We start from the raw sequence: 24468 nt of genomic DNA, 5'->3' as shown, positions 1-24468 counted from the left end.
CTACGCCAGTGTGAGTGGCATGGTGAAATCTCACACTGGCTGGCTGGGCTGACAGCCATCCTTCTGACTGGCGAATCTACCTGTACTACCTGCCCGCTAGCCACTGAGTGGTCATCTAGGCTACCAGATGGGTTGGTACTTCCAGATGCCTGAAACACATCCTTTGTGGAGAAGTAGAAGTGACGCAAATCAGAGCAAGGTAGCTTTCTTTTCTAGGTAGTTAACACAGGCCCAAAAGAACAAAAGGCAACTCCAACCTGAACTTAAACAGGAACTCAAGGCGCCCATCAGGGACAGCTCCCGGGTTCTTCCTCATAGGAAGTTTTCACAGGCTTTGTATTTCTCCTCATTGGTGGGCTCTTTCCGAGTCTGCAACACCCTCCCAGGCTCACCAACCAATGTCCTCCATATACATTTAGACTTAACCAATGAAACTCAACTTGACACATAATTTAAATCTCCAGTGTTAAAAGAAGGCCCTATCCCTTAGTCATCATGTGTACTACCTGTGCGGGATCTCCTCCACTCTGGAGTGTTGTGCTGTACTTTCTTAAAATAAACCTTTTAAAACTTGCCTTTCTGTGCGTCTGCACTTGCCAATTCTTTTTTTTTTTTAATTTTTATTAACATTTTCCATGATTATAAAATACATCCCATGGTAATTCCCTCCCTCCCTACCCCCACACTTTCCCATTTGAAATTCCATTCTCCATCATATTACCTCCCCATTACAATCATTGTAATTACATATATACAATATCAACCTATTAAGTACCCTCCTCCCTTCCTTTCTCTTCCCTTTATGTCTCCTTTTTACCTTACTGGCCTCTGCCACTGAGTATTTTCATTCTCACGCAGAAGCCCAATCATCTGTAGCTAGGATCCACATATGAGAGAGAACATGTGTGCACTTGCCAATTCTTGATGTGCTCTAAAACAAACCAGCTGGAGAGCCACTGCCACGGGGGATTAGGGTGACCATAAGTGGTGGACATTATAAGCTATGCCCATTTCAAAACAGGTGAGAAAAGCACTGTGTGTCTTTTTGCTGTTTTCTGTGATAGAACTGTGCCTGATAGATTGTGTGTGTGTGCGTGTGTGTGTCAAGAATATTCTAGAGGAATGGAAGCTTAAGGCCAAGTTTTCTGAATCAGTTTGGGGGCATCTGAAATTGGTTCTCTAATCTGAAGGACATAACAGCCATGGTGACTATTTCTAGGAAGAGGACGCTGCTGCTCTATTGCACAATGTGGGGACAGAAACTTGCAAGGTTTCACCGTGAGTACATAGACCTAAGTGAACCCATATAAAAGGCAAGATTCCGAGAAGCCCTGCATTTCATGCCTTGGATGACTTTTCTGAAATGGGCCAGCACTACTGATGTTGGGGCTGTGGAATTCAAGGTTTAACTTATAACCTGACACTGCAAAGTCTTGCCCAGAACCTACGCATTACAAACAGTTGCCCGAGGCCCCGTGTGAGATGGTCATAGTCTCACCTCTGCAAGCAACAAGCCTTTCTACCCAAGTTGTTGTGAATTGTTAATAACTGCTTTCTTGGGGCTGGAGAGATGGCTTAGTGGTTAAGGTGTTTGCCTGCAAAGCCCAAGGACCTCAGTTCAGTTCTCCAGGACCCACGTAAGCCAGATGCACAGTGGGGGGGGGTGCATGCATCTGGAGTTCATTTGCAATAGTTGGAGGCCCTGGTGTGTCCATTCTCTCTCTCCTTCTCTCTCAAATAAAAATAAAGTTTAAGGGCTGGAGGGATGGCTTAGTGGTTAAGGTGCTTGCCTACAAAGCCAAAGGACCCATGTTCAACTCCCCAGGACCCATGAAAGCCAGATGCACAAGGGGGTACATGCATCTGGAGTTCTTTGCAGTGACTGGAGGCTCTAGCATGCCCATTCTCTCTCTCTACCTGCCTGTTTCTGTATCTCTCTCTCTCAAATACATAAAAATCAAATATTTAAAAAATATAAAAAATAAAATTTAAAGTAACTGCTTTCTTAAGCCAATACCCGGATCCAATGCTGGCAAGAGCGGCAAGTCCCACAGCTGGGCCCTGCTCCAGCTATGATCCTTCTCTCCTTCCAGCATGTTCCTCACTTCACACCCACTCCCTTGCCCATAAGACTCTAAATCTCCTGCCTCAAGCCTTTCTTTCCTTCAAGTAAATGTCACCTTTCAGAGTTTCCAGTATTGCCACTGCCTTCAGATGGCCTCTGCTCCCTCAGGATGCTGTCATTTGAAAATGTTTTGCCACAAAACGCTTTACATAATTACCTCAGTTTGCATTTGAAAACACGGAAATTCATGAACGTTTGTATCTACTTAGCATCTTAGTATGCATTGTCCAGGGAGTGTCATGTGATGTATACTTATTCCTGAAGCAAGGATTAATTGAAATGATCACCGTCATGATACCAAAGGCCTATTTACTTACCAAAAAGAACACGGACCAACCTTTAGCATTCAACCTAATAACATCATTAATGTGCAAATGGAGAAATTTGCTTTTTAAATTACTGACAAAATCAGTATTTAACAGATTACTATCACACAAGGAAGCTCAGTTCAAAGGCATGCCATTTGTGTGGGTGAAACTACTGTGGACTTGCCAAGTACAATAACTTGATGCCACTGGATTTGAATTTGGGGGGCAGGGGAAGTTAACATTGGTGAATTCCTACATAAGCCATTTACACAAGAAATGGAGGTATACACAGGAAAAATTTCATCCTCCATGGGTATAAAGTGCCCTTTATAAAAAGTGTTCAAGGGCTGGAGAGACGGCTAAGTGGTTAAGGTGTCTGCCTGCAAAGCCTAACGACTCAGGTTCAAATCCCCAGTACCCACATAAAGCCAGATGCAAAGTGGGTGCATTCATCTGGAGTTTGCAGCAGCTAGAAGCTCTGGCATGCCCATTCTTTCTCTCTCGCTCTGCTTGCAAATAAGTAAGAAAGTAAATAAAATATTTAGGAAAAAACCATTCAGGGTACTTAAATTAGCAGCTGAACTGTTGACCCTCTACCAGGATAACAGGAGTCTTTGCCACAGTCATTCATAGCAAAACTTTATTGAACAGAAAACCTAGCAAAGGCTTTGCCTCTGCCAAGTTGCCCTCAGTTGAAAGCACTGCATTTTAAAAAGCAAGTATACGTAAGTCTCTCCTAGAAAATTCCTGCTAACATGTCTAGCAATTCATTGATTATATAAAGTAGTACACTTAGTGTAATTTAAACATTCCAACAGGAATCAAATCGTACCAGCAGAAACATTTCTGCATCTATGACTTCTATATACAACACACATGCACGCGCACACACTCACACACACACACACACCTGGGGAGGGTCCTCAGGCATAAACATGCGACACCTAAGCCTCCTACTTGCAGTGCCTATGAGACTACATACAGTATATATTAAAGCTCTTCAGAATAAAGACATGAGAAGCCCTGGTCAGTTTTGGTTCATCAATTTGTATCAAGGCTTCATGTCTTTGTGCTTTTGCTGGTCACAAAAGCATATATTCATCCTGGTGGGTTTTAGATGATGTTGAGTCACTCTAGGTGAGGAAAACCAGCTGGAGCCAGATGATGCAGTCCATGCCAGTCAAAGCCTCCAGCAACAGAGCACAAGTGTGTCATCAGTTTGCTATAGCTGGAGGGCCTTCCGGAAGAAGAGAGGCAAAGAAAGTCTTGAAGACTAGCCATGCTGTGCTCATGAATGAGGGGCTGGTCTGCTCGGCGTCCGGCACTTCGCGGTCTGGGGGAAGGCGGTTGGGGTCTTCAGTATCAGGATCGGCGTCTTCCTGCAGGCCACGAAACACAAGGAGCAGACAAATGAGTATCCTCAGGAGAGGGCAGGGTAAACTCCTGGCTCTGGCCCAACAGCCAGGCAGGCAGCCAGGCCGGCAGACTGGCCCCTGGGAAATGATGTCCTTGGCTGCATGAGGCTCTTCTTGGGTCGCCACAGAACAACTACTGCTGGTGACCTTTCATAGATTGAAATTCCTGGTAGCCAGTGTCAGAGCAAAGAAGTAATCTGATCTTCAACTGGGATCAAACAGTATTTAACACTACCACATCATTAATTTAGGCAGTGCTCAACCAACAATGGAAAATGTACTTCAGAGACAAGTTTTGTTATAAAACTATACCCTTAGGATCATGTATTAATTAGTGTATCTTATAAAAATTCTATTTCTGAGCCAGGCGTGGTGGCGCACGCCTTTAATCCCAGCACTCAGGAGGCAGAGGTAGGAGGATCGCCATGAGTCAAGGCCACCCTGAGATGACAGAGTTAATTACAGGTTAGCTGGACCAGAGTGAGACCCTACCTCGAAAAACAAAAACAAAAAACAAACAAACAAAAAAATCTATTTCTGGAGCTGGGAAAATATCTCAGCAGTTAAAAGCACTTCCTTGAAAAGTCTGTACCAAGTTCGATCCTCCCCAGTACCCACAGCAAGCAGGACACAAAGTGGCATGTGCTTCCAAGTTCCCAACATGCCTAAGACAATGGGAAGCAGAACCAGGAGAATCCGAAGCTCACAGGCCAGCTGGCTTTTGATGACAGTGGCAAGAGACCTTGTGTCAAAGAAGGTAGGAGAAAAACACAGACACCTCAAGGCTGTCCTCTGACCTTCACACATGTAGTGTAGTGGCACACAACACCCACACACATGCAAATAAATAATTCTATGTCTGTATGATATTTTCCAGGAATTTCACTCTGTGATGTGGCCTAATCTTTAATGAGAATAACTGTTAGGTCTGGCATGGTGGTGCACGCCTTTAATCCCAGCCCTCGGGAGGCAGAGGTAGGAGGATCACTGAGAGGGCTGCCCCTGAGACTACATAGTGAATTCCAGGTCATCCTGAACTACAGTGAGGCCCTACCTTGAAACCTTGAAAAAAGAAAAAAAAAGAATAACTGTTCATTAGCCGTTTCCATACCTTGAACATACTGTTATATACTACTGAATCTAAAAGAAACTTTATTTACATATGCAAAAATTCCCATTCACACATGCCAAATACTATTTGCATGGAATATTTTTATTTTATTTTATCTATTTGAGAGAGTGAGAGAAAGAAGGGGGGGGGGACAGCGGGGGATAGTGGAGGGCAGGTGCAGATAGAGAACGGACATGCCAGGGCCTCCAGCTATTGCAAATGAACTCCCGATGCATGTGCTAACCTGTGCATCTGGCTTATGTGGGTTCTGGGGAGCTGAATCTAGGTCCTTTGGCTTTGAAGGCGAGTGCCTTAACCACTAAGCTAACTCTCTAGCCCATGCATGGAATATTTAAAGTCTTAAAGCCAGTTCTGCTCTGGGGCTGGGGCCATGGTTCAGCAAGTAGAATGCTTGCTGCTCAAGCCCAAGGACCTGAGCTTTATCCCAGCACCTATACAGAAAAGAGGGCAACACAGAGAATGTAAGAGCCACAGGGTGCGTGGGCATACTTTAGGGCTGTATCCTCCTGACATGAACTGGCTGGTGCATTCATGACCCCACAGTGGGTATGAATGCCCCCACAAGACCAGCACAGTCTAAGCCCATCAACATCTTGACATGGAGGATGGAGGAGGGGCAGAGGGAATGAGACAACAAAACAGGGGCAGAACTACCTTCAAAGAGGAGAGTCCTTGGGCTGCAGAGGTGGCTCAGCAGTTAAGGTACTTGCCTACAATGTCTGACAACTCAAGTTCAATTCCCCATTACCCACATAAAACCAGATGCACAAAGTAGTGCATGCATCTGGAGTTCATCTGCAGTGCCTAGAGGCCCTGGAGTACCCATATTCATTCTTTCTCTCTTTTTCCCTCTCTCTTAATCTCTTTCCCTGTGTAAATAAATAAATAAGATATTAAAAAAAAAAAAGAAGAGGGAAGGCTGAGCATGTGGTGCACACCTTTAATCCCAGCACTTGGGAGGCAGAGGTAGGAGGATCGCCGTGAGTTCAAGGCCACCCTGAGACTCCATAAGTGAATTCCAGGTCAGCCTGGGCTAGCGTGAGACCCTACCTTGGAAAAAAAAAAAAAGGAGGAGGAAGAAGAGGAAAAGGAGGGGGAGGAGAGGGAGGTGGTGGTTCTCAGGGGATGGAGGCAGAAGAAAAAGGACAAAAAATAAAGGATGAAGGGATGGGAACATGATCAAATTATTGTAAGTTCAAATATTAATTTTTTTTGCTGGTTTTTTTGTTTTGTTTTGTTTTCAAGGTAGGGTCTCGATCTAGCCCAGGCTGACCTGGAATATACTATGCAGTCATCTCAGGGTGGCCTCAAACTCACAGCAATCCTCCTACCTCTGCCTCCCAAGTGCTAGGATTAAAGATGTGTGCCTCCACGCCTGGCTTTTTTTTTTTTTTAACTTCTTAATTAAAAAAAAAAAAAATGAGGGCTGGAGAGATGGCTTAGCAGTTAAGCACTTGCCTGTGAAGCCTAAAGACCCTGGTTCGAGGCTTGATTCCCCAAGACCCACATTAGCCAGATGCACAAGGGGGCGCACGTGTCTGGAGTTTGTTTGCAGTGGCTAGAGGCCCTGGAGTGCCCATTCTCTCTCTCTTTCTCTCTCTACCTCTGTTGCTTTCAAATAAATAAATAAAATAAATAATAAAAAAGAATTTAGAGGACTAGAAAGATGGCTTAGCAGTTCCCATGTAAGCCAGATGCAAAGTGGCCCATGTATCTGGAGTTTGAAGTGGCTGGAGGCCGTGGTGCGCTCATTCTCTCTATATATCTTGCCTCGTTCTCTCTCTCTCACTAATAGATAAATTAAATATTTTTTTTGAAGTTACAAAGCTTTTTTTTTAAATTTCTTTTTATTTTTTATTTTAAAATTTTTATTAACATTTTCCATGATTATAAAAAAAAATCCCATGGTAATTCCCTCCCTCCCCACCCCCACACTTTCCCCTTTGAAATTCCATTCTCCATCATATTACCTCCCCATTACAATCATTGCGCTTACATATATACAATATCAACCTATTAAGTATCCTCCTCCCTTCCTTTCTCTTCCCTTTATGTCTCCTTTTAAACTTACTTGCCTCTGCTACCAAGTATTTTCCTTCTCACGCAGAAGCCCAATCATCTGTAGCTAGGATCCAAATTAAATATTTTTAAAGAAGAATTTCAGAAATAAAATTTTAAAAAGGAGGACACCCAAGGATCTACTCTGGCCTCTGCATACAAATATATACATACATATACTATACATAACACACATACACACACAGCTACTGCTCTAAGAATGAAACACTTATCCTGATAAAGTGGCAAACCACAAGGCTGGAAAACTGAAGCTTATGGACAGAGTGCCTGGCTGGGCAGTCTCCATACCTGTAGGTTATTGTTGGGGTCCTGATTCGCAGCTTCCTGAGTAGGACCATCATCCGGGAAGTTCTGAACTGGTCTCTGTCTAAACGGAAACCACCCAACGTGATGCCTTTAAAGGAAGCACAAACAGGTATCTCAGTCAGGTCATGGTGGCATCTACTCAAGAATCAAAGGCTGCACTTCTTTAGTCTCCTGGATTCTTTCTCAGGCCTCAGGCCCTTGAAGACAGGAGTTGTGTTTTACTCTTTAGTAACAAAGCCGCAACAAACATGTAGTATGTACTTAGTAGATGCTTATTAGTATGAACTTAAACATTGTACTTGGAAACCTCAACAGAGGGCTGGAGAGATGGCTTAGCAGTTAAGGCATTTGCCTGTGAAGCCCAAGGACCCATGTTTGACTCTCCAGATCCCATGTAAGCCAGACACACTAAGGTGAGGCAAGTGCAGGGTTGCATACACCCACTAGGTGGTGCAAGCATCTGGAGTTTGAAGTGGCTGAGGCCCTGGTGCACCAATTCTCTCCTCTCTCTCTCTTGTGGGGGAGCGGGGACCGCAACAGAGCCAGCATGCATGGTGACACAGACCTGTAATCCCAGAGATCTGGGAGGCTGCAGCAGGAGGATCACAAATTCAAGGCCTGCTTGAGCTACAGAGTAAGTTTTCAATGTCAGCCGGGTTAATTTTAGCAAGGCCCTGTCTCAAAATGAAAAAATTAAAATAAAAAATGGACTGGGGATATAGCTTAGTAGAGGAGGGTCTGCCCAGCATGCTAGCATTAGGATCAATGCCCAGCACTACAAGAAAAAAAAAAATTAGCAAACCAAACTCAACAGAGGTGAAAAATACACTCATACGTAAGCCATAATCATGTACATAACGTAGTGAACTAACTTTAGTCACTCAAATATATGATTCTGGGGCCTTTAGAAAGAACTGATTAAAGACTTTATTTGGAAAAATCTAGTTAAATCCAAATCTCAAAAACAACAAAATATTAAGAATGATTGTAGACATATAAATGTTTGTAACATTACTCTAAATGTTTTTCTTTTTCCTTTTTAAAATGGAGCTGGGCATGGTGGTGTTCACCTTTAATCCCAGAAGGAAGAGGTAAAGGAATTACTCTGAGTTCAAGGTTAGCCTGTGCTAGTATGAGACCCTACCTTGAAAAAAAAAAATAACCAAAATAGGGCTGAGGAGATGGTTCAGTATTTAAGAATACTTGCTGTGTAAGCATGAGGACCTGAATTCAATCTTTAGTACCAACATTAAAAAGTCAGGCATGGGGCTGGAGAGATGGCTTAGTGGCAGGACCCAGGTTCGATTCCCCAGGACTCACATAAGCCAGATGTATAAGGTGGTGCATGTGTCTGGAGTTCGTTTGCAGTGGCTGAAGGCCCTGGCGCATCTATTCTCTCTTTCTCTCTGCACTTCTCCCTCCTCAGAGAAGTTAAAGCTAGTCTAACCAAAAAACAACCTCCAGGTTCAGTGAGAGATTGCCTCAGAGAAACAATGCACCTACTGCTCTAGAACACTGAAACCTCATATCAGGTGGTACATGTCACTGGCCTCTCAAGGCTGCCAACAGCCACTGCCTGACTGATGTCCTGGAAGGCAGAGAGAGCCTGATGAAGACAACCATGTACTTAGAAATGTATTTCTCAGTACGACTGTGTTACTGTGGCCCGTGTGCCTGGAAGGTAACTTGTCTAGAGGAAAAGATGAGACACTTCTTCCTGCATTGACATATATAATGTGTTCTAAGCTAAGAATTCCTTGTACTGGGAGTACCAGAATGAGGACTGGGAAGATGGCTCAGCAGGTAAAGCATCAACCTGAGTTCAGATCCCCAGCACTAATGTAAAAGCTGGGATGGAGGAGTGAACTTGTAATCCTAGTGCTGGGAAGGCAGAGGGACCCTGAGGAGTAATGGTTAGCTAGGCTAGCCAATCCGGTGAGGTACAGGTTCACTGACACACCTGACTCAAAAGATAGGGTACAGCCGGGCGTGGTGGCGCACGCCTTTCATCCTAGCACATGGGAGGCAGAGGTAGGGGGATTGATGTGAGTTCGAGGCCACCCTGAGACTACATAGTGGATCCAGGTCAGCCTGGGCTAGAGGGAAACCCTACCTCAAAAAAAAAAAAAATAAATAAATAAATAAAATAAATAAGGCAGAGAATGACTGAGGAAGACACTCAATATTGACCTCTGGTCTACACATCCATTCATGTACAGGTGCCCCCCCACACACACGTCCACTTACATATGAACATGCATCTGCACAAACACAGCTCCCAGAATGACTCAACTTGAATATACCTCCATCAATGACAGATTGTTTGGAGAAAAAAACAAATCTGTACTCAGGACACAGTTACAGGGTGATCTTCATAAAGGAGCAGAGAGGAGCCATTACTTACAGGTACATAACCACAGTGGCGCCCATGACCATGAGGAATCTGCTCAGAGAGGAGTAGAAGTAGAGGACGCTGAGAAAAACGGAAAATGTAGCTGCTGAATAGGTCCAGTCCAACCAGTCTCGGTTTATCTCATCATCTTCTTCCACAAGAGGGCCACCTTGTGCATTCATTCGCAAGTTCTGATTGGCTCCAGGATTAACAACCACTTGGGGAGCTGCATTCTGATTGGCTGGCTGGTTTTCTGCTGGAAACTGGTTGTGAATAGGGGCTGGAGCAGGTGCAGGGACCACAGGTATCTCTTGTGGACTTGGTGCTGGGACAAAGGCTCCTGAGGCAGCTGTGGCAGCCAGACTAAAATAACAAGCATAACCGCAGACACTGTTCAGTCAACACACTTTGAAAACCATGGCTCTCGTTCACAACCTTATTTACATAGGGGTCATTCACTGCTAATAATTATGGCCGGATATATAAACACCTAATTTTTCTTCAATTGAGTGGAGAACTAAAGACCTAAAATTTCATATCTATAGATGTCTTCTCTAAACAAAAGCCATATTGGAAAATTCATTTGGAATTAAATACCAAGGCTGTGATAAGATTAAGGTGCATTAACAAATTAAAATTTTCACAAAACTTTAAAGATTTAAACCTAAAAAGAGGTAACATCTTCTAAACAACGGTTTTGAAGAAGACCTTCATTAGCTGAGCACCCCTGCATCAATGCACCAGTCAGTGTCATGAACACTAATACACCACAGAACCAGCAAGAGCCAGGCTCTGTGAGGAGGAAACCATGCCCTCCCTCCCTCCTGAACTTCATAGCATGATAGGATTTCCCTTCATCCCCGACAGCCCAGGCTACAGAAAGACTCACTATTGCATGTAGTACTGCCTCGCGTAGATCTGCTGGAACCAGGAGAGCTGCAGCCACCCGTAGGTTGTATAACCAGAGAAGCCAGGTGCCAGGCCTTGGAAAGCCTGCTGGACAGCTTCAGTCCTACATACAGATTTGGAGAAAACAAGGTTTTGAGTCAGTCAGAGAGGAAGAGCTGAAGACTGAATTATAATCAAGAATTGAAGCCGAGGAAACAAAAGCCCTTGCCCTGCCCAGGCTCTCATCATGGTGTCAACAGGACTGCTACGCGTGCCTTGCGTGCAGAGGTGCAATGGGCTGAACCCTTACAGGGTGAGTAGATGCCTGCCTGCCTGTTCTCAGGAAGCCTCAGTGGAGGACTATATCCATTGACCACATCTGAGGGTGAGCTCACAAGCCACATCTGCCCCCAAGTCTGAACCCCCTCCTTCCTCACGTCAGATCACAATCTGTGGCAGTTCTGGGTGCATGTAATGTCACACGTGTCCTTACCAACCATCAGGTGTCCCACATAGGTTAACTGGGTCTCCAATAACCTTGTGGGGTATAATCTACCCACCTTTGATAGAGGAGAGATTCCAAGTACCGCTCAATAAAAACCATGGGGCTTGCTGGAGGAGCGGGGCTGCAGTCTGAGAAATGGTCTGTGGCAGTTCTGGGTGCATGTAATGTCACACGTGTCCTTACCAACCATCAGGTGTCCCACATAGGTTAACTGGGTCTCCAATAACCTTGTGGGGTATAATCTACCCACCTTTGATAGAGGAGAGATTCCAAGTACCGCTCAATAAAAACCATGGGGCTTGCTGGAGGAGCGGGGCTGCAGTCTGAGAAATGGTCTGTGTGATACCAGACTTCCTTCCCTTACTGGGGGTACATCGGGGTGTGGGGGCACAGAGAGTTCTGAACTTCTTATATGGTTGGGGCAGGGTAGAAAGGGAAAACAAGAGTACAAGTGGAGGAGCAGAAGCCGCTCACACCAGAATCTAGTTACAATTCTTGCTGGTTGGAGTAAGAAACTGTCAATACAGTGGATAAAATGAAAAATGCCTTTATGAATAAATGCTCGTTTTCCTAAAGACATTTTAAGTCAGAAAGTTCATAACAAGCAATGCTTACTTAGGGTCAGATGTTTGGAACCCTGAGTTTTACCAATGCTAGCACTCCTCTGTCATCCCCAAATCTAACAATGCACCTCACAATACCTACCTTACAATTTGACTTACACGTGGAGACTCTTCAAGAAAATTAAGTACAGAAGTAAAAGAAACCGTAAATTTTTAACACAATTTTTAAACTTTGCTTAATCTTTAAACCTTGTTGTAAATTATTTCCTTCGCACAATGTAACTTAGAAAGCCACAGGATCTTCTACATGGCCATTGTGAAGATTTACTGTGAGGACACCTATGGGTGTATGTCTCTGCCTCTCCAAATGCCTTCACTTAGATCTGAAGCATGTGCTACTTAAAAATATTTTTTTATTTTTATTTATTTATTTAGAGAGAGACTGGGCATGCCAGGGCCTCTAGCCACTGCAAGCAAACTCCGGATGCATGTGCCACCTTGTGTATCTGGCTTACATAGGTTCTGGGAAATTGAACCTGGGTCCTTAGGTTTCGCAGGCAAGGGCCTCAACCACTAAGCCATCTCTCCAGCCCTAAAATATTCTTATAGTTAGCATATGAAGTATTAAGTTTCACTGTGGCATTTTCAAATGTAATTTATTTTATTTTTCTTATTATTAATTTTTTAAACTTTTAATTTTGGATTACAGTCTTGAGGGAAAGCTTGATGATGTTATTTTTAAAATTTAATACTTTTATTTATTTATTTATTTTTCACACCAGCAGGTGTTGCAAGCAAGTGCCTTGAACTGCTGAACCATCTCCCCAGCCCAGATCACTTATCTCTACTTAATAAACTCAAGAATAATAATCTTATCTCTACTCAATAAACTTCATGTAGTCAGAGATGTGGCTTTACCAGAGTAGAGATGCCAAAGTAGGGAATGCCTCAGGCTACCTGTGGCAGTGCTGGAACCTTAACATAATATACTCCTTTTGGCAGGGCTTTAGAGCAAAGTCATGACAAAAAAATTGAGGAAAATTACAGGTTATGTGATGATCATCCCTACAGGTTATCACTATACGGACTCAATGTTCACTAAATCAACAATGAAATCAACAAGTTGATAGTGACGGTCATGTAATTAGCAAAAATCTTCAACACTCAGGCTGTACAACAATAAAAAGGAAGAAGCGTAGCTAGGTGAGGTTGCGCACGCCCTTAGTCCCAGCACTTGGGAGGCAGAGGCAGGAGGATTGCTATGAGTTTGAGGGCAGCTTGGGCCTAGAGAATGAGTTTCAGGTCAGGCTGGGCTAGAGTAAGACCTTGGTGGTGCACACCTTTAATCCCAGCACTTGGGAAGGCAGAGGTAGGAGGATTGCAATGAGTTTGAGGCCACCTGAGACTACATAGTGAATTCATGTCAGCCTGGACTAGAGTGAGATGCTACCTCAAAAAACCAAAGAAAAAAAAGGGGGTGTGGAGGAAGCAGTTTTAGGTTTTCCTATTCAATAATGTTCCAATTATCCAATGTAAATGGGCATAGTCTTTTTTTTTTTAATTTTAATTTTATTTTATTTGAGAGGGACAGACACAGAGAGAAGGACAGATAGAGGGAGACAGAGATAGAATGGGCGTGCCAGGGCTTCCAGCCTCTGTAAACTAACTCCAGATGCGTGCGCCCCTTGTGCATCTGGCTAACGTAGGACCTGGGGAACCAAGCCTCGAACCGGGGTCCTTAGGCTTCACAGGCAAGCGCTTAACCGCTAAGCCATCCCTCCAGCCCTGGGCATAGTCTTTTAACAAAATTCCATACCCAGAGGCATTGGCTAAATAGTATTCCAATACAAGTAAGCCTTATTGGGATACTGGTTTTGGGCATCTGAAACGTTACAAGTGCATAGAAATGAGATGACAAAACTACTTTTAAAATTTTTGTTAGTTCTCATGATGATGACATTACTGTACAAAATAACTAAAATGTTCCACAGTTGTATACTGAAGTATGGAGGGATGAAATGATGAAACAGGAATTATTTTTCAATACTTCAAAAAGAAGGCAAAACTTCCAACGACTGGCTTGAAGGGATTCATGTATAGTTCCTCCCATTTTTGCATATATGACATATGCTCATCAGGAAAAAAGTACCCTGCCCCTTCCTCAAACATTTGACTTTATCAAAAATCAAATATAGGGCTGGAGAGATGGCTTAGGGGTTAAGATACTTGCCTGTGAAGCCTAAGGACCTAGGTTCTACTCCCTCAGACCCACTTAAGACAGATGCACATGGTGGAATAGGCATCTACAGTTGGTCTGCAGTGGCTAGAGGCTCTGGTATGCCTATTCTCTCTCTCTCATAAATAAATAAAAAAAATATATATATTTTAAGAAATCAAACATAGCCAGGTGTGGTGTTGATCCACATATTTAATCCCAGCACTCAGAAGGCAGAGGTATGAGGATCACAGTGAGTTCAAGGCCAGCCTGGGACTACAGAGTGAGTTGTTAGCCCAGGCCAGAGTGAGCCTCTAGCTCAAACACACAACAACAACAAAAATCAAATATAAATTTTACTAGGTGTTCCAGCATACACTGGTAACTCAAGCCAGCTTGAGCTACACAGTTGAGTGGAGTGAGACCCTGCCTCAAAGAAAAGGACTCTCACTTTGTATTTGGCACATCACTTTTCTCAAAAGCACTTTCCTGGGGCTAGAGGAATGGCTTAGCGGTTAAGGCGCTTGCCTGCAAAGCCAAAAGACCCAGGTTCAATTCCCCAGGACCCACGTAAGCCGGATGCACAAAGGGGCGCATGCATTTGGAGTTCATTTGCAGTGGCTGGAGGTCCTGGTACACCCATTCTCTCTTCCCCCCCCTGTCAAATAAATATAAATAAATAATTTTTTTTTTTTAAAAAAAAAGCACTTTTATGACTACACTTTCCAAGAGCTGTGACCACTAAACATTAGCTCATGGATAATGTCTGGCTTTCACTCTAGCGAACAGCCCTCAGTGCACTGGGGAAACAGCCTTTTCTAGTGTCTTCCCACAGTCCTGGCCCAGGGCTCTCAGTCTGCTCGCCTATTGTCACCTTTGTTGGGATAAACCCAGGAGATTGACTTTTCTTCTGTCATGAGAATAACCAAGTGGGCAGCCCATGAGGAAGCACACACCTGCAGGGGGGCTAATGGCCTCTATTTTCTTTTTTTTTAATTTCATTATTTTAATTTTTTAATATTTTACTTATTTGTATGAGAAAGAGAGAGAGAGAGAGGCATGCCAGGACCTCTAGTCATTGCAAATGAACTCCAGATACATGCACCACTTTGTGCATTTGGCGTCAAATGGGTACTGGGGAGTTGAATCCAAGTCCTAAGGCTTTGCTGGCAAGCGCCTTAACCACTGAACCATCTCTCCAACCCACCTTTATTTTCAATTTGTGCATCTCCTATTTTTTTATATATTTCCAAAGAAAAACTAAATGCACAAGAGTTTTTTAAAGTGAACCTATCATGTACACTTTAAAGTGCTCTGACTATACATATGTAAATATATCTTATTCTGAAATTGATGTGAATGAGCCACATGCATGTTCCTCATTAACACTCACCTTGAGATATTCTCCCATCCAGAGGGAGAAAGGTTCCAAAGAACTTCTCTTTGCCTTAAACCATCACTTGAGGAATCCCCAAGGTACTGTCCCTGATTAGGGCCATCAGGCTGCTCTGTGGATTCAGCACTCTAAGGTAAGTAATAGGAACATCAGAACAAAGGACCTGATGCAACTGTCTGCAATCAAGCTAAAAAATTATTTTGATGCAAGTAGCACTTATTCCCACAAACACCCTTGAACTTGACAAAATTAACTAGGTACAATGCTATACAAAACAAATGCTCCTTTTAGTTTTTTATTTATTTTTGTAGCCCAGGCTGGCCTCGAATTTGATACATAGCCAAGGATGACCTGGAATTTCTAATCCTCCTGCCTCTACCTTGCTAGTATGGGGATGACAAGAGTGCCTACCACCTCGTTTTATGTGGTGCTGGGGACTGAACCCATGGCTAGGTGAACACTCTAACCAACTGAGCTACATCCCTGGCCCATATAAAACAAGTTCTGAGGTCTGTTCAACACACACAGTTTCATATATATATACACACACACATATATATACATATATATACACATATACATATATAAAGTGTGTGTATATATGTGTGTGTGTGTGTGTGTGTGTATACATATTTTTCCTAGAGTTCATGCCTAGCTTGCAGAAGCCCTGGGTTCAAGCCCTAGAACAAACACTCTCGACATGAGGATCTCAGTCTATGTACATACATATATACACACACATCGACATGCTGAGAAACAGAGACAATACACATTTTAAATAACTATGCAGAAGCTTCATAAGATCCTCCAATATGGCCATCACTAGTGAGAAAGTTTCCTGATTATGCTAAAATTTGTGGCGTTAAACTTAATTCATTCTAGAAGTTAAATTTAACCGATACAATTTACAAATGTAACCAGCCAACAATGTAAAGGAAAGGGGATTTCCCACATTATATTCAGATGTTGTAGGAAATAAAGTTGTAGTACAAATTTAGAGCATGTCACATTTGATTAATATTGTACACTGAAAAATACTGCAAAATGAAAAATAAGGGCTGGAGGGATGGCTTAGTGGTTAAGGCGTTTGCCTGCAAAACCAAAGGACCCAGGTTTGATTTCCCAGATGCACAAGGGGTACATGCATCTGGAGTTGGTTTGCAGTGGCTGGAGGCCCTGGAGTGCCCATTATCTCTCTCTCCCTTTCTCTTTCTGTCAAATAAATATATAAATAGATAAAAATAAAATAAATACTTTTGACTAAGAAACATAAGTTTCTAAAAGTCACTTACTAAAGACTGTAGCCTTTTCTTACTCAAATAATCACCATAGACATTTCAAAAGGAAATACATCCAAATTGTATATGTTATATATAATATATATGTGTATATGTGTATGTATTAATGGTTCCTGAGAAGAACTGTGCTCTGTACTCATTATAGTAAGCTCTCTTCAAGCACTGTGCTGGTGCCATCTTTGGGTACATGGTAACCACAGGTCAAATCATATCCAGCAGGCAGTGTCAGAAATGACTCCACTTTTCCACTCAGGACACAAACCACAGTCTGCTGCCACGGCACCAAACCCTCACTGTACTGAGAACACAGTCTAATTCCTAGATGGCTAGCTTGGGGAAAACACTATAAAATCTCTCCTCTGAGGTCACTCAACTCCTTTTCCTCCTCCCTGAGAGGAACTGAAGTACAGGATTGTTATTTATGTTCATGAAAAAGCAGACATATGACATACCCTTGTGCTGGTTTCTGGCATTTTGGGAGGACTCTTCACATTGCACACCAGATGCAAAACATGTCGTTTTTCCTGCTGAGAGTAAAAAAACCAGGGACCTCAGGACCTGAATTCAACCTGGTAAATGCTTTAAAACATCCCAAAGTTAATGTGTAAACTGACACAAAATACCTTTGGAAGCAAGTCCTGGAGACACTGGTGATCCAACAGCAGCTTCCCAGAATAAATTAACCTCTGGTCCTCTGGGCGCTGATTGTGGACAGAAAGAAAAACACAGGTCAGCATTTATCCACCACAAATTCTAAAAGTTTCTAAAAGAAACTTTCACATAAATAACTTGAATGTATGTTCCCCCCAGCACCGCAGAAAGACACTACTTGAAAGGCCTCGGATATAAATCTTTTATTTACAAAGTACTTGACTTTAAGCTGATCTGTAACATGCAAATATACAAATTTAGGATGGCAGGTGACCCCAGTCCATAAGAACTATGACAGCATGCCTGACTTCTTACTCCAAGGGTTCTCTGCTACTGAAAACACAAGTTGTATTGAGGGTTCCACTAGCAGCTAACTTCAAAGACCAGTCTGGTCTTAGAAAACTCAGAGGGCTGTCCAGGTCACCCAAACCACGTAAGGTCACTTGCTCCCGAGGGGTCAACATTCCAACTCCTTCTCCACACGTGACTTTAATGTTATTAAGATTCCACACCTCACTTTTCAAATCTTTGTTTTTTTGGTTTTTCAAGATTGGGTTTCACTCTAGCCCAGGCTGACCTGGAATTCACTCTGTATTCTCAGGGTGGCCTCGAACTCATAGTGATCCTCCTCTGCTTCCCCAGTGCTGTGATTAAAGGCATGTGCTACCATGACCAGCTTTCAAATCTATTTTTAACTCCTTAGAAGCCAAACTGTAAAAGAGCTGTACTTAAAAACAGCAGCCTCGGGCTGGAGAGATGGCTTAGCGGTTAAGCGCTTGCCTGTGAAGCCTAAGGACCCCGGTTCGAGGCTCAGTTCCCCAGGTCCCACGTTAGCCAGATGCACAAGGGGGCACACGCGTCTGGAGTTCATTTGCAGAGGCTGAAAGCCCTGGCGCGCCCATTATCTCTCTCTCCCTCTGTCTTTCTCTCTGTCTGTCGCTCTCAAATAAATAAATTAAAAAAAAAACAAAAACAGTAGCCTCAAGTAACATAGTATACCAAAATCAATACCTTCCCTCCCACCCCGTAGGGTTTCACTTTAGCCCAGGCTGACCCTGGGCTATGTAGTCTTACTATGTAGTCTCCGGCTGGCTTCGAACTTACAGTGATCCTCCCATCTCTGCCTCCCTAGTGCTGGGATTAAAAGTGTGTATATACAACCACACCCGGAACTTCAAAATCATCACCTTGAATATCACTAAGCTGCCTACTTGCTCATGCAAGAAATTGTGGACAAAACAACCAATATGCAAACTCTAGAATAAAAGCTTCCTTCCAAATAGCCTGAAATTATTATAAGGCAGGGTGTTTATAACAAGAAGCCAACTTGACTCTTGCCTGTAATCCCCACATCAGGAGGCAGGAGGATTGTCATGAGTTTGAAGCCAGCCTTGGGGGGCTATTAAGTGAAACCCTGCCACAAAATACGCCCCCCCACACACACACACAAGCAATATTTATCTAACCAGGTGTGGTGGCACATGTCTATAATGCTCTTGGGAGGTAGAGGCATGGAAAATCAGAAGTCCAAGGTTGGCCTCAGCTATATAGCAAGTTAAAGGCTAGCCTGGGCTATGAGACTCTATCTCAATGGAAAATAACTAGTCAAACAAAAACTCTGCATCTGGGAAGAGAGGGCATTACCATGGGATATTGTTTACAATCATAGAAGTTGTCAATAAAAAAATAAATTAAGGGGCTGGAGAGATGGCTTAGCGGTTAAGTGCTTGCCTGTGAAGCCCAAGGACCCAGGTTCGAGGCTCAATTCCCCAGGACCCACGTTAGCCAGATGCACAAGGGAACGCACATGTCTGGAGTTCGTTTGCAGTGGCTGGAGGCCCTGGTGCGCCCATCCTCTCTCTCACTCTCTCTCTGTCGCTCTCAAATAAATTAAAAATTTTTTTTAAAAAATAAATCAAAAAACAACTCTACATCTACTTATCCTACATCAGGACTTTTTATGTTGACCTAAAACAAAAATATATTGTATGCTGTGTTCACCATTGTTCTCATAACTTTACAGATAAATGCTATAACACCAATTTGTCAAAAAATCTTATAAATGGAACTCAACCCCCAGAAAAAAATATTTAAAAACCAGTTGCCTGTGGATTTGAATGGTTCCCCTGTAACTCCCCCCCCCCTTTTTTTTTTTTTTTTTTTTTGCTTTTTCGCAGTAGGGTTTTCCTCTAGCCTAAGCAGACCTGGAATTCACTCTGTCGTCTCAGGGTGGCCTGAACTCATGGCGATCCTCCTACCTCTGCCTCCTGAGAGCTGGGGTTAAAGGCATGGACCATCACCCAGGCTGGTTTTCCCCCTTTACAGGCCCAAATTGACACTGCCCTCACCCTGAAGGCTGAATGGGGGTGGTGGTGGAGATTAAGCAGGTATTACAAAGGGGTATTTCTCACATTATACCATGTCCTACTACAGAAAACAAATGTTAAGCATGCTGTACCTGATTTAACTATGTAGCCCAAACTGGCCTCAAACATGTGATCCCCCTGCCTAGCTTCCCAAGTCCTGGGATTACAGGCTCATAACACTGTACCCATTCCCTATCATTTTTAAGCACAGATGTGTATACCTGAAATATCTTGTGTTTAAAACCTCAGGTCTTCACATTCAGTATACAGGCAAGGTTCCTTGCCAAGGAAAACACTTGTCAAAACATGGCCTCTTACAAATGATGCAACTAGATACAAGGCCAGCATGGCCTATTTGTGTGCCTGACAACCACCTCCCAGCAACAAGGCCACCTCATTCTTGGAAGGGCCCACAGTGAAACTGCAGAGGGCCTATATGAGCAGCTAGACTGGACGCTTACACCAAAACAAAGTCCTTAACAGTCCGGGCATGGTTGTGCATGCCTTTAATCCCAGCACTTGAGAGGCAGAGGAAGGAGGATCACCATGAGTTCGAGAGGTCACCCTGAGACTGCATAGTGACTTCCAGGTCAGCCTGGGCTAGAGTGAAACACTAACTTGAAAACCGCCCAAAAGAAAGAAAGATAGAGAAAGAGTAAGATAAAAATAAAAAAGGAAGAAAAAAAAAAGAAACTCCTTAATAACTCAGAGTTTAAGTTCCATATTGGAATGAGCTGAGCTGCCACCCACACACTGCTATCAGTTGAAGCTCTTCGGATGCAAGTGCCGCAAGTCCCCATCTGCTGACACCCGATGCCCTCTCCCGTTTAATCGAGAATTACACTCGTGGGCGCTTACATAACATCAGAGTAAAGAGTAAATACAGGAAGGGCCAGCAGCACAGCCAGTCACGTGGCGGGGAGGGGGAGGGCGGGACCCAGGGCGCTGTTGACAGATGTGTCCACCAAAACAAAGCAGGAAAAGTCTCCTAACTGGCCAACCAAAGTCGTAAAACCAGACTCAGGACGACTCCTGCGCACTTCCCTTCGCCATCACCCTTGGCAGGGAAGTTCCCGGGGCCCCTCCTTGGGTCCCCGCGGCCGGGAGGAGCAGCGGGCGGAAGGTGGCCGGAGGGGAAGAGCCACGTCTCGCTCCTGGGCGTGGGACCTTGATTGCCCAGGCGCTCACGCCACACCTCCAGCCCCTGGCCCCTCCTGTCCCCGCTGCATCCAGAACTCTTTTGCAGCATTTATTTTGTTTCTACCCACTAGACGCAAGCCTCATTAGGAACACACCTAGTCTGGTTGTTTGGGGGTGGGGTGGGGCTGAGACTTGGAGGGGGAATGACTAACCCAAGGTCAAACTGCTGCTTCCCAGGTTTGGCTGAGGCTGGAAGCCACCAAGCAGGACGCGGGAGGGGTCTGGGTTTGAGAGGCAAGAATATGACAGTCTTGGGGGGTTTGTGGAAAGTGGAGAGACAAGGGTTTGGTCAGCAACCCGTCGGGGAAGCGGGGAGGGAGGTGGCGATCCGGAACAAGGAGGTGACAGGCACTGGGCAGGCAGAGGGAAGCGCTGGCCAAGCACGACCGGAGGGCGACCCCAGCTCTGCGGTGAGTGACAGGCTGGCGAAGGGAGCAGGTCCCGGAAGGGGGTGGGGGGGGGCGGGCGTGGCATCCCCAAGGGGCCCCTCTCACCGGGCGCTCGGGGTAGACGCGGCTCAGGTGGTCCTTGAGATAGCCCACGGTCCAGCTGCGGTCTCCGCTCAGCTCCAAGTCGCGGTGGCGCTGGTTGGGGCTTTTCACCAGGAGCGTGACCAGCTCGGGCTCCGGCGTGGGCTCCATGTCAGCGGCGCTGGGCATCCGGCTGCGCTCCGAGAAGCCGGGCCGGCGGCGTCGCAGCCGTCCGAAGCTCCTCGCCAACAGTTCGCGTCTAGGGGACGCGCGCCCCCGCCTCGGGAACCCTTTATAGGCGCCCCAAGCCCGGGCTCTGCAGACTGGCCTCTCTGTGGCTGCCACCCATTGGCTGAAGCGGAGGTCACTGCCTAACGTGGACCAATGAGAGGCCGGGTCGGGGCGGCGGAGGGGCGGGCCGAGTCCGAGGGTGCGGGCTGATGCAACCAGCCGCCTTTGCGTCATCCCGAGTCGCGGCTGCGGTCCGGGAGCCGGGGTTCGGTGGCCATGTCTGCGCGCGCTTTGGGGCGCGGGGTCCGACCCTGAGGGGGCCGGGGTCCTTAGTGTCCCGTGCTTGCGGTGCCTGGCGCGAGGAGCAGTCTGGCAGACTCTCAGCACTTTCTGCAAATTGTTTCCTCACAAAGCAGCACCCCCACCCTTTTGGTGCCAGGGCCCATATCCCCTATCCCATCCCTGGGTGCTCCCCTCCAGTTTCCCCACCCGGACTCGCCTCGGCTCAGAGCCGCCAGGCTGACGGGTAGATGCGCATTAGAAGGTCAAGGAAGAAGCAGCCGGGTGCCGCCCTGGGCTGAAGATGAAGAATCCAGGCACCTGCTGTCAATTGGCCCGTGGGTCTCCAGCCTTGACAGGTGGATCGATGACAGGACATTGCGCTTATGATTGTCAAGCCGGCCACATTGCAATGCCGGCAGTTTACATTGGACAGGAGCATCCTGAATGGGCTAGAAACCCTTGCTTGCCTTTAAATTGGCGCTGAGACAAGGAGGCCAGCAGTCTCAGGTTCTTGAATCCCAACCACAAAGACCTCTCTGTTGTAGGCATTCCCTCAGTTCCTTTCAGCTTGGAAAACAAAAGTGTCCTTGCCCTGACTTCATCTTTGTCCTAATCCTATCGGGACACCTGTTTTTCCAGCTCTGTCAGGAGCTTGTCGAGGACAGGAGGTTAGCAGGACTCTGTGTGCATGTTACAGAAATTACTCCTCAGTGCAAGAGGTCGGGTATCCGAGGTCAGGGTGTAGGCTATGGTACCTCCTTGGGGGAGAATCTGTTCATGTTACTCTTTCAGCTTCTAAGCCTGCCCTGTGTCCTTAACATTCTTTGATTTGCAGGCATGTCCCTTCAGTTTCGACCTGCCTATGTGCACATGCGTGCATGCGGGAGTGTGTACACTTCACATCACCTTTCCTCTGTGCACAGATACCCGTGTCCAAATTTTCCTCTTTTATAAGGATGACAGTCGTATTGTAGTAGGGCCCATCCTAATGACTTCACCTTAACATGATCATCTACAAAGACCTGCTTCTTTTATTTATTTGCACATGTGCATGGATGTGCCAGGGCCTTTTGCCACTACAAACAAACACCAGATGCTTGTGACACCTTTATGGGTCCAGCTTAGGTGGATGTCTTGGGATTTGAACAGCAGGCCACTAGGCTTTGCAAGCAAACACCTTTAACCACTGAGCCAACTTCCCAACCCCTAAAGGCTTTGTTTCAAAAGTTCAGCCTCTTTCGGGCTGATGCTCTATATTCTACAACAGCTGAGTGTTGGCTGGCAATCCACTGACAATGTAATACATGACTCTGGGTGGCTTCTTTCTCGGCTACCTTTATAGTAAGAAGTTGAATGGGGGGTGGAACTGGTGGCATATGCCTTTAATTCCAGCACTCAGGAGGCCAAGGTGGAAGAATCGCTGTGAGTTCAAGGCCTGGGACAACATAGTGAATTCCAGGTCAGCCTGGGCTAGAGTGAGACCCTATCTTGAAAGAAAAAGTTGTTGGGGGGCTGGAGAGATGGCTTAGCGGTTAAGCGCTTGCCTGTGAAGCCTAAGGACCCCGGTTCGAGGCTCGGTTCCCCAGGTCCCACGTTATCCAGATGCACAAGGGGGCGCACGCGTCTGGAGTTAATTTGCAGAGGCTGGAAGTCCTGGCGTGCCCATTCTCTCTCCCTCTATCTGTCTTCCTCTCTGTGTCTGTTGCTCTCAAATAAATAAATAAATAAATAAAATTTTTAAAAAAGGTTGTTGGGGCCTGGAGAGATGGCTCAGTATTTAAGACATTTGCTTGCAAAGCCTAATGACCAGGGTTCAATTCCCTAGTACTGACATAAAGCCACATGCCTCAAGTGGTGTGTGCATCTGGAGTTCATTTGCAGCAGTTAGAGGCCCTGGCATGCCTATTCTCTCTTTTTTCTCTCTCTCTGCTTAGAAATAAATAAAATAGTAGGGGGCGCACGCGTCTGGAGTTCGTTTGCAGAGGCTGGAAGCCCTGGCGCGCCCACTCTCTCTCTCTCCCTCTATCTGTCTTTCTCTCTGTGTCTGTCACTCTCAAATAAATAAATAAAAAATTTTAAAAAAAAAGAAATAAATAAAATAGTGTCTGCATGCTCAACTTTCTGTAACTTGTTTCTGGACTGCTTTGGAGAGCACAGGAATGGGACTTGTGCAGTCCACTAGAATGGGCCCTAGGCATGGCTTGACATCCTATTTTCCCATTAAATCCCTCAGAATCCCTACATTTTCATTTTGCACTTGGCACTTCAAATTATGGAGACATTCATACTATAAATGAGAGAAAATAACTGATTATGAACTGGTAGTGTGTGTGGCTAGAAACTACCAGTGGGGCAAGACCAGATAAGACAGCAATGGCCATTGGGGAGGCAGACAGGCAGCAGATAAGGGTGCCATTGGCAATTAAGTATGCCAGCAGCATACCTTTCCCCAGCCTGCAGGGACAAGTCTCAAGGTCCCTAAGACAGCTCAGAAGTATATTTCCACTCAGTGGGAAGAGCCAGATGGAGATTAAGCTCAGTGGTAGTATGTGTGTGCCTAACAAATGAGGCTCTGAGCTCAAACCTCAGCTATGAGGAGAAATTCTGTGTTGTTGATTTTGCATCCCCATCTGGAGAAAAGTGATC

At 45.1% G+C, this 24468-nt stretch overlaps 1 protein-coding gene across 1 annotated transcript; it reads right to left on the bottom strand.

Annotated features, from left to right (window-relative positions):
• Window positions 1-3059: 3059 nt before the first annotated feature.
• Herpud1 (homocysteine inducible ER protein with ubiquitin like domain 1) lies at window positions 3060-21559 on the bottom strand. Its single transcript, XM_045156007.1, has 8 exons — window positions 21334-21559; window positions 17246-17323; window positions 17075-17149; window positions 15322-15452; window positions 10647-10769; window positions 9770-10120; window positions 7348-7453; window positions 3060-3812 (listed from the first exon to the last, which is right to left on the bottom strand). The coding sequence occupies exons 1-8, from the start codon at window positions 21496-21498 to the stop codon at window positions 3648-3650; spliced, it is 1194 nt and encodes a 397-aa protein (XP_045011942.1). The 5' UTR covers window positions 21499-21559; the 3' UTR covers window positions 3060-3647.
• Window positions 21560-24468: the final 2909 nt, after the last annotated feature.

The sequence above is a fragment of the Jaculus jaculus genome, chromosome 1 (genome assembly GCF_020740685.1).
Source record: "Jaculus jaculus isolate mJacJac1 chromosome 1, mJacJac1.mat.Y.cur, whole genome shotgun sequence".
Lineage (NCBI taxonomy): Eukaryota > Metazoa > Chordata > Mammalia > Rodentia > Dipodidae > Jaculus > Jaculus jaculus.
Note: the sequence above shows the minus strand (reverse complement) of the source record. Positions and strands in the feature narration are given on the sequence as shown.

Bases quoted from the DNA above. Each gene is read 5' to 3' on its own strand.
- Herpud1 (XM_045156007.1), bottom strand. From the start codon at position 21,498: ATGCCCAGCGCCGCTGACATGGAGCCCACGCCGGAGCCCGAGCTGGTC. The intron at 17,324-21,333 runs GTGAGAGGGGCC...GTCCACAATCAG, and splicing joins GCGTCTACCCCGAGCGCCCG to CGCCCAGAGGACCAGAGGTT. The intron at 10,121-10,646 runs GTGAGTCTTTCT...TTGTTATTTTAG, and splicing joins AGGCAGTACTACATGCAATA to TCTGGCTGCCACAGCTGCCT.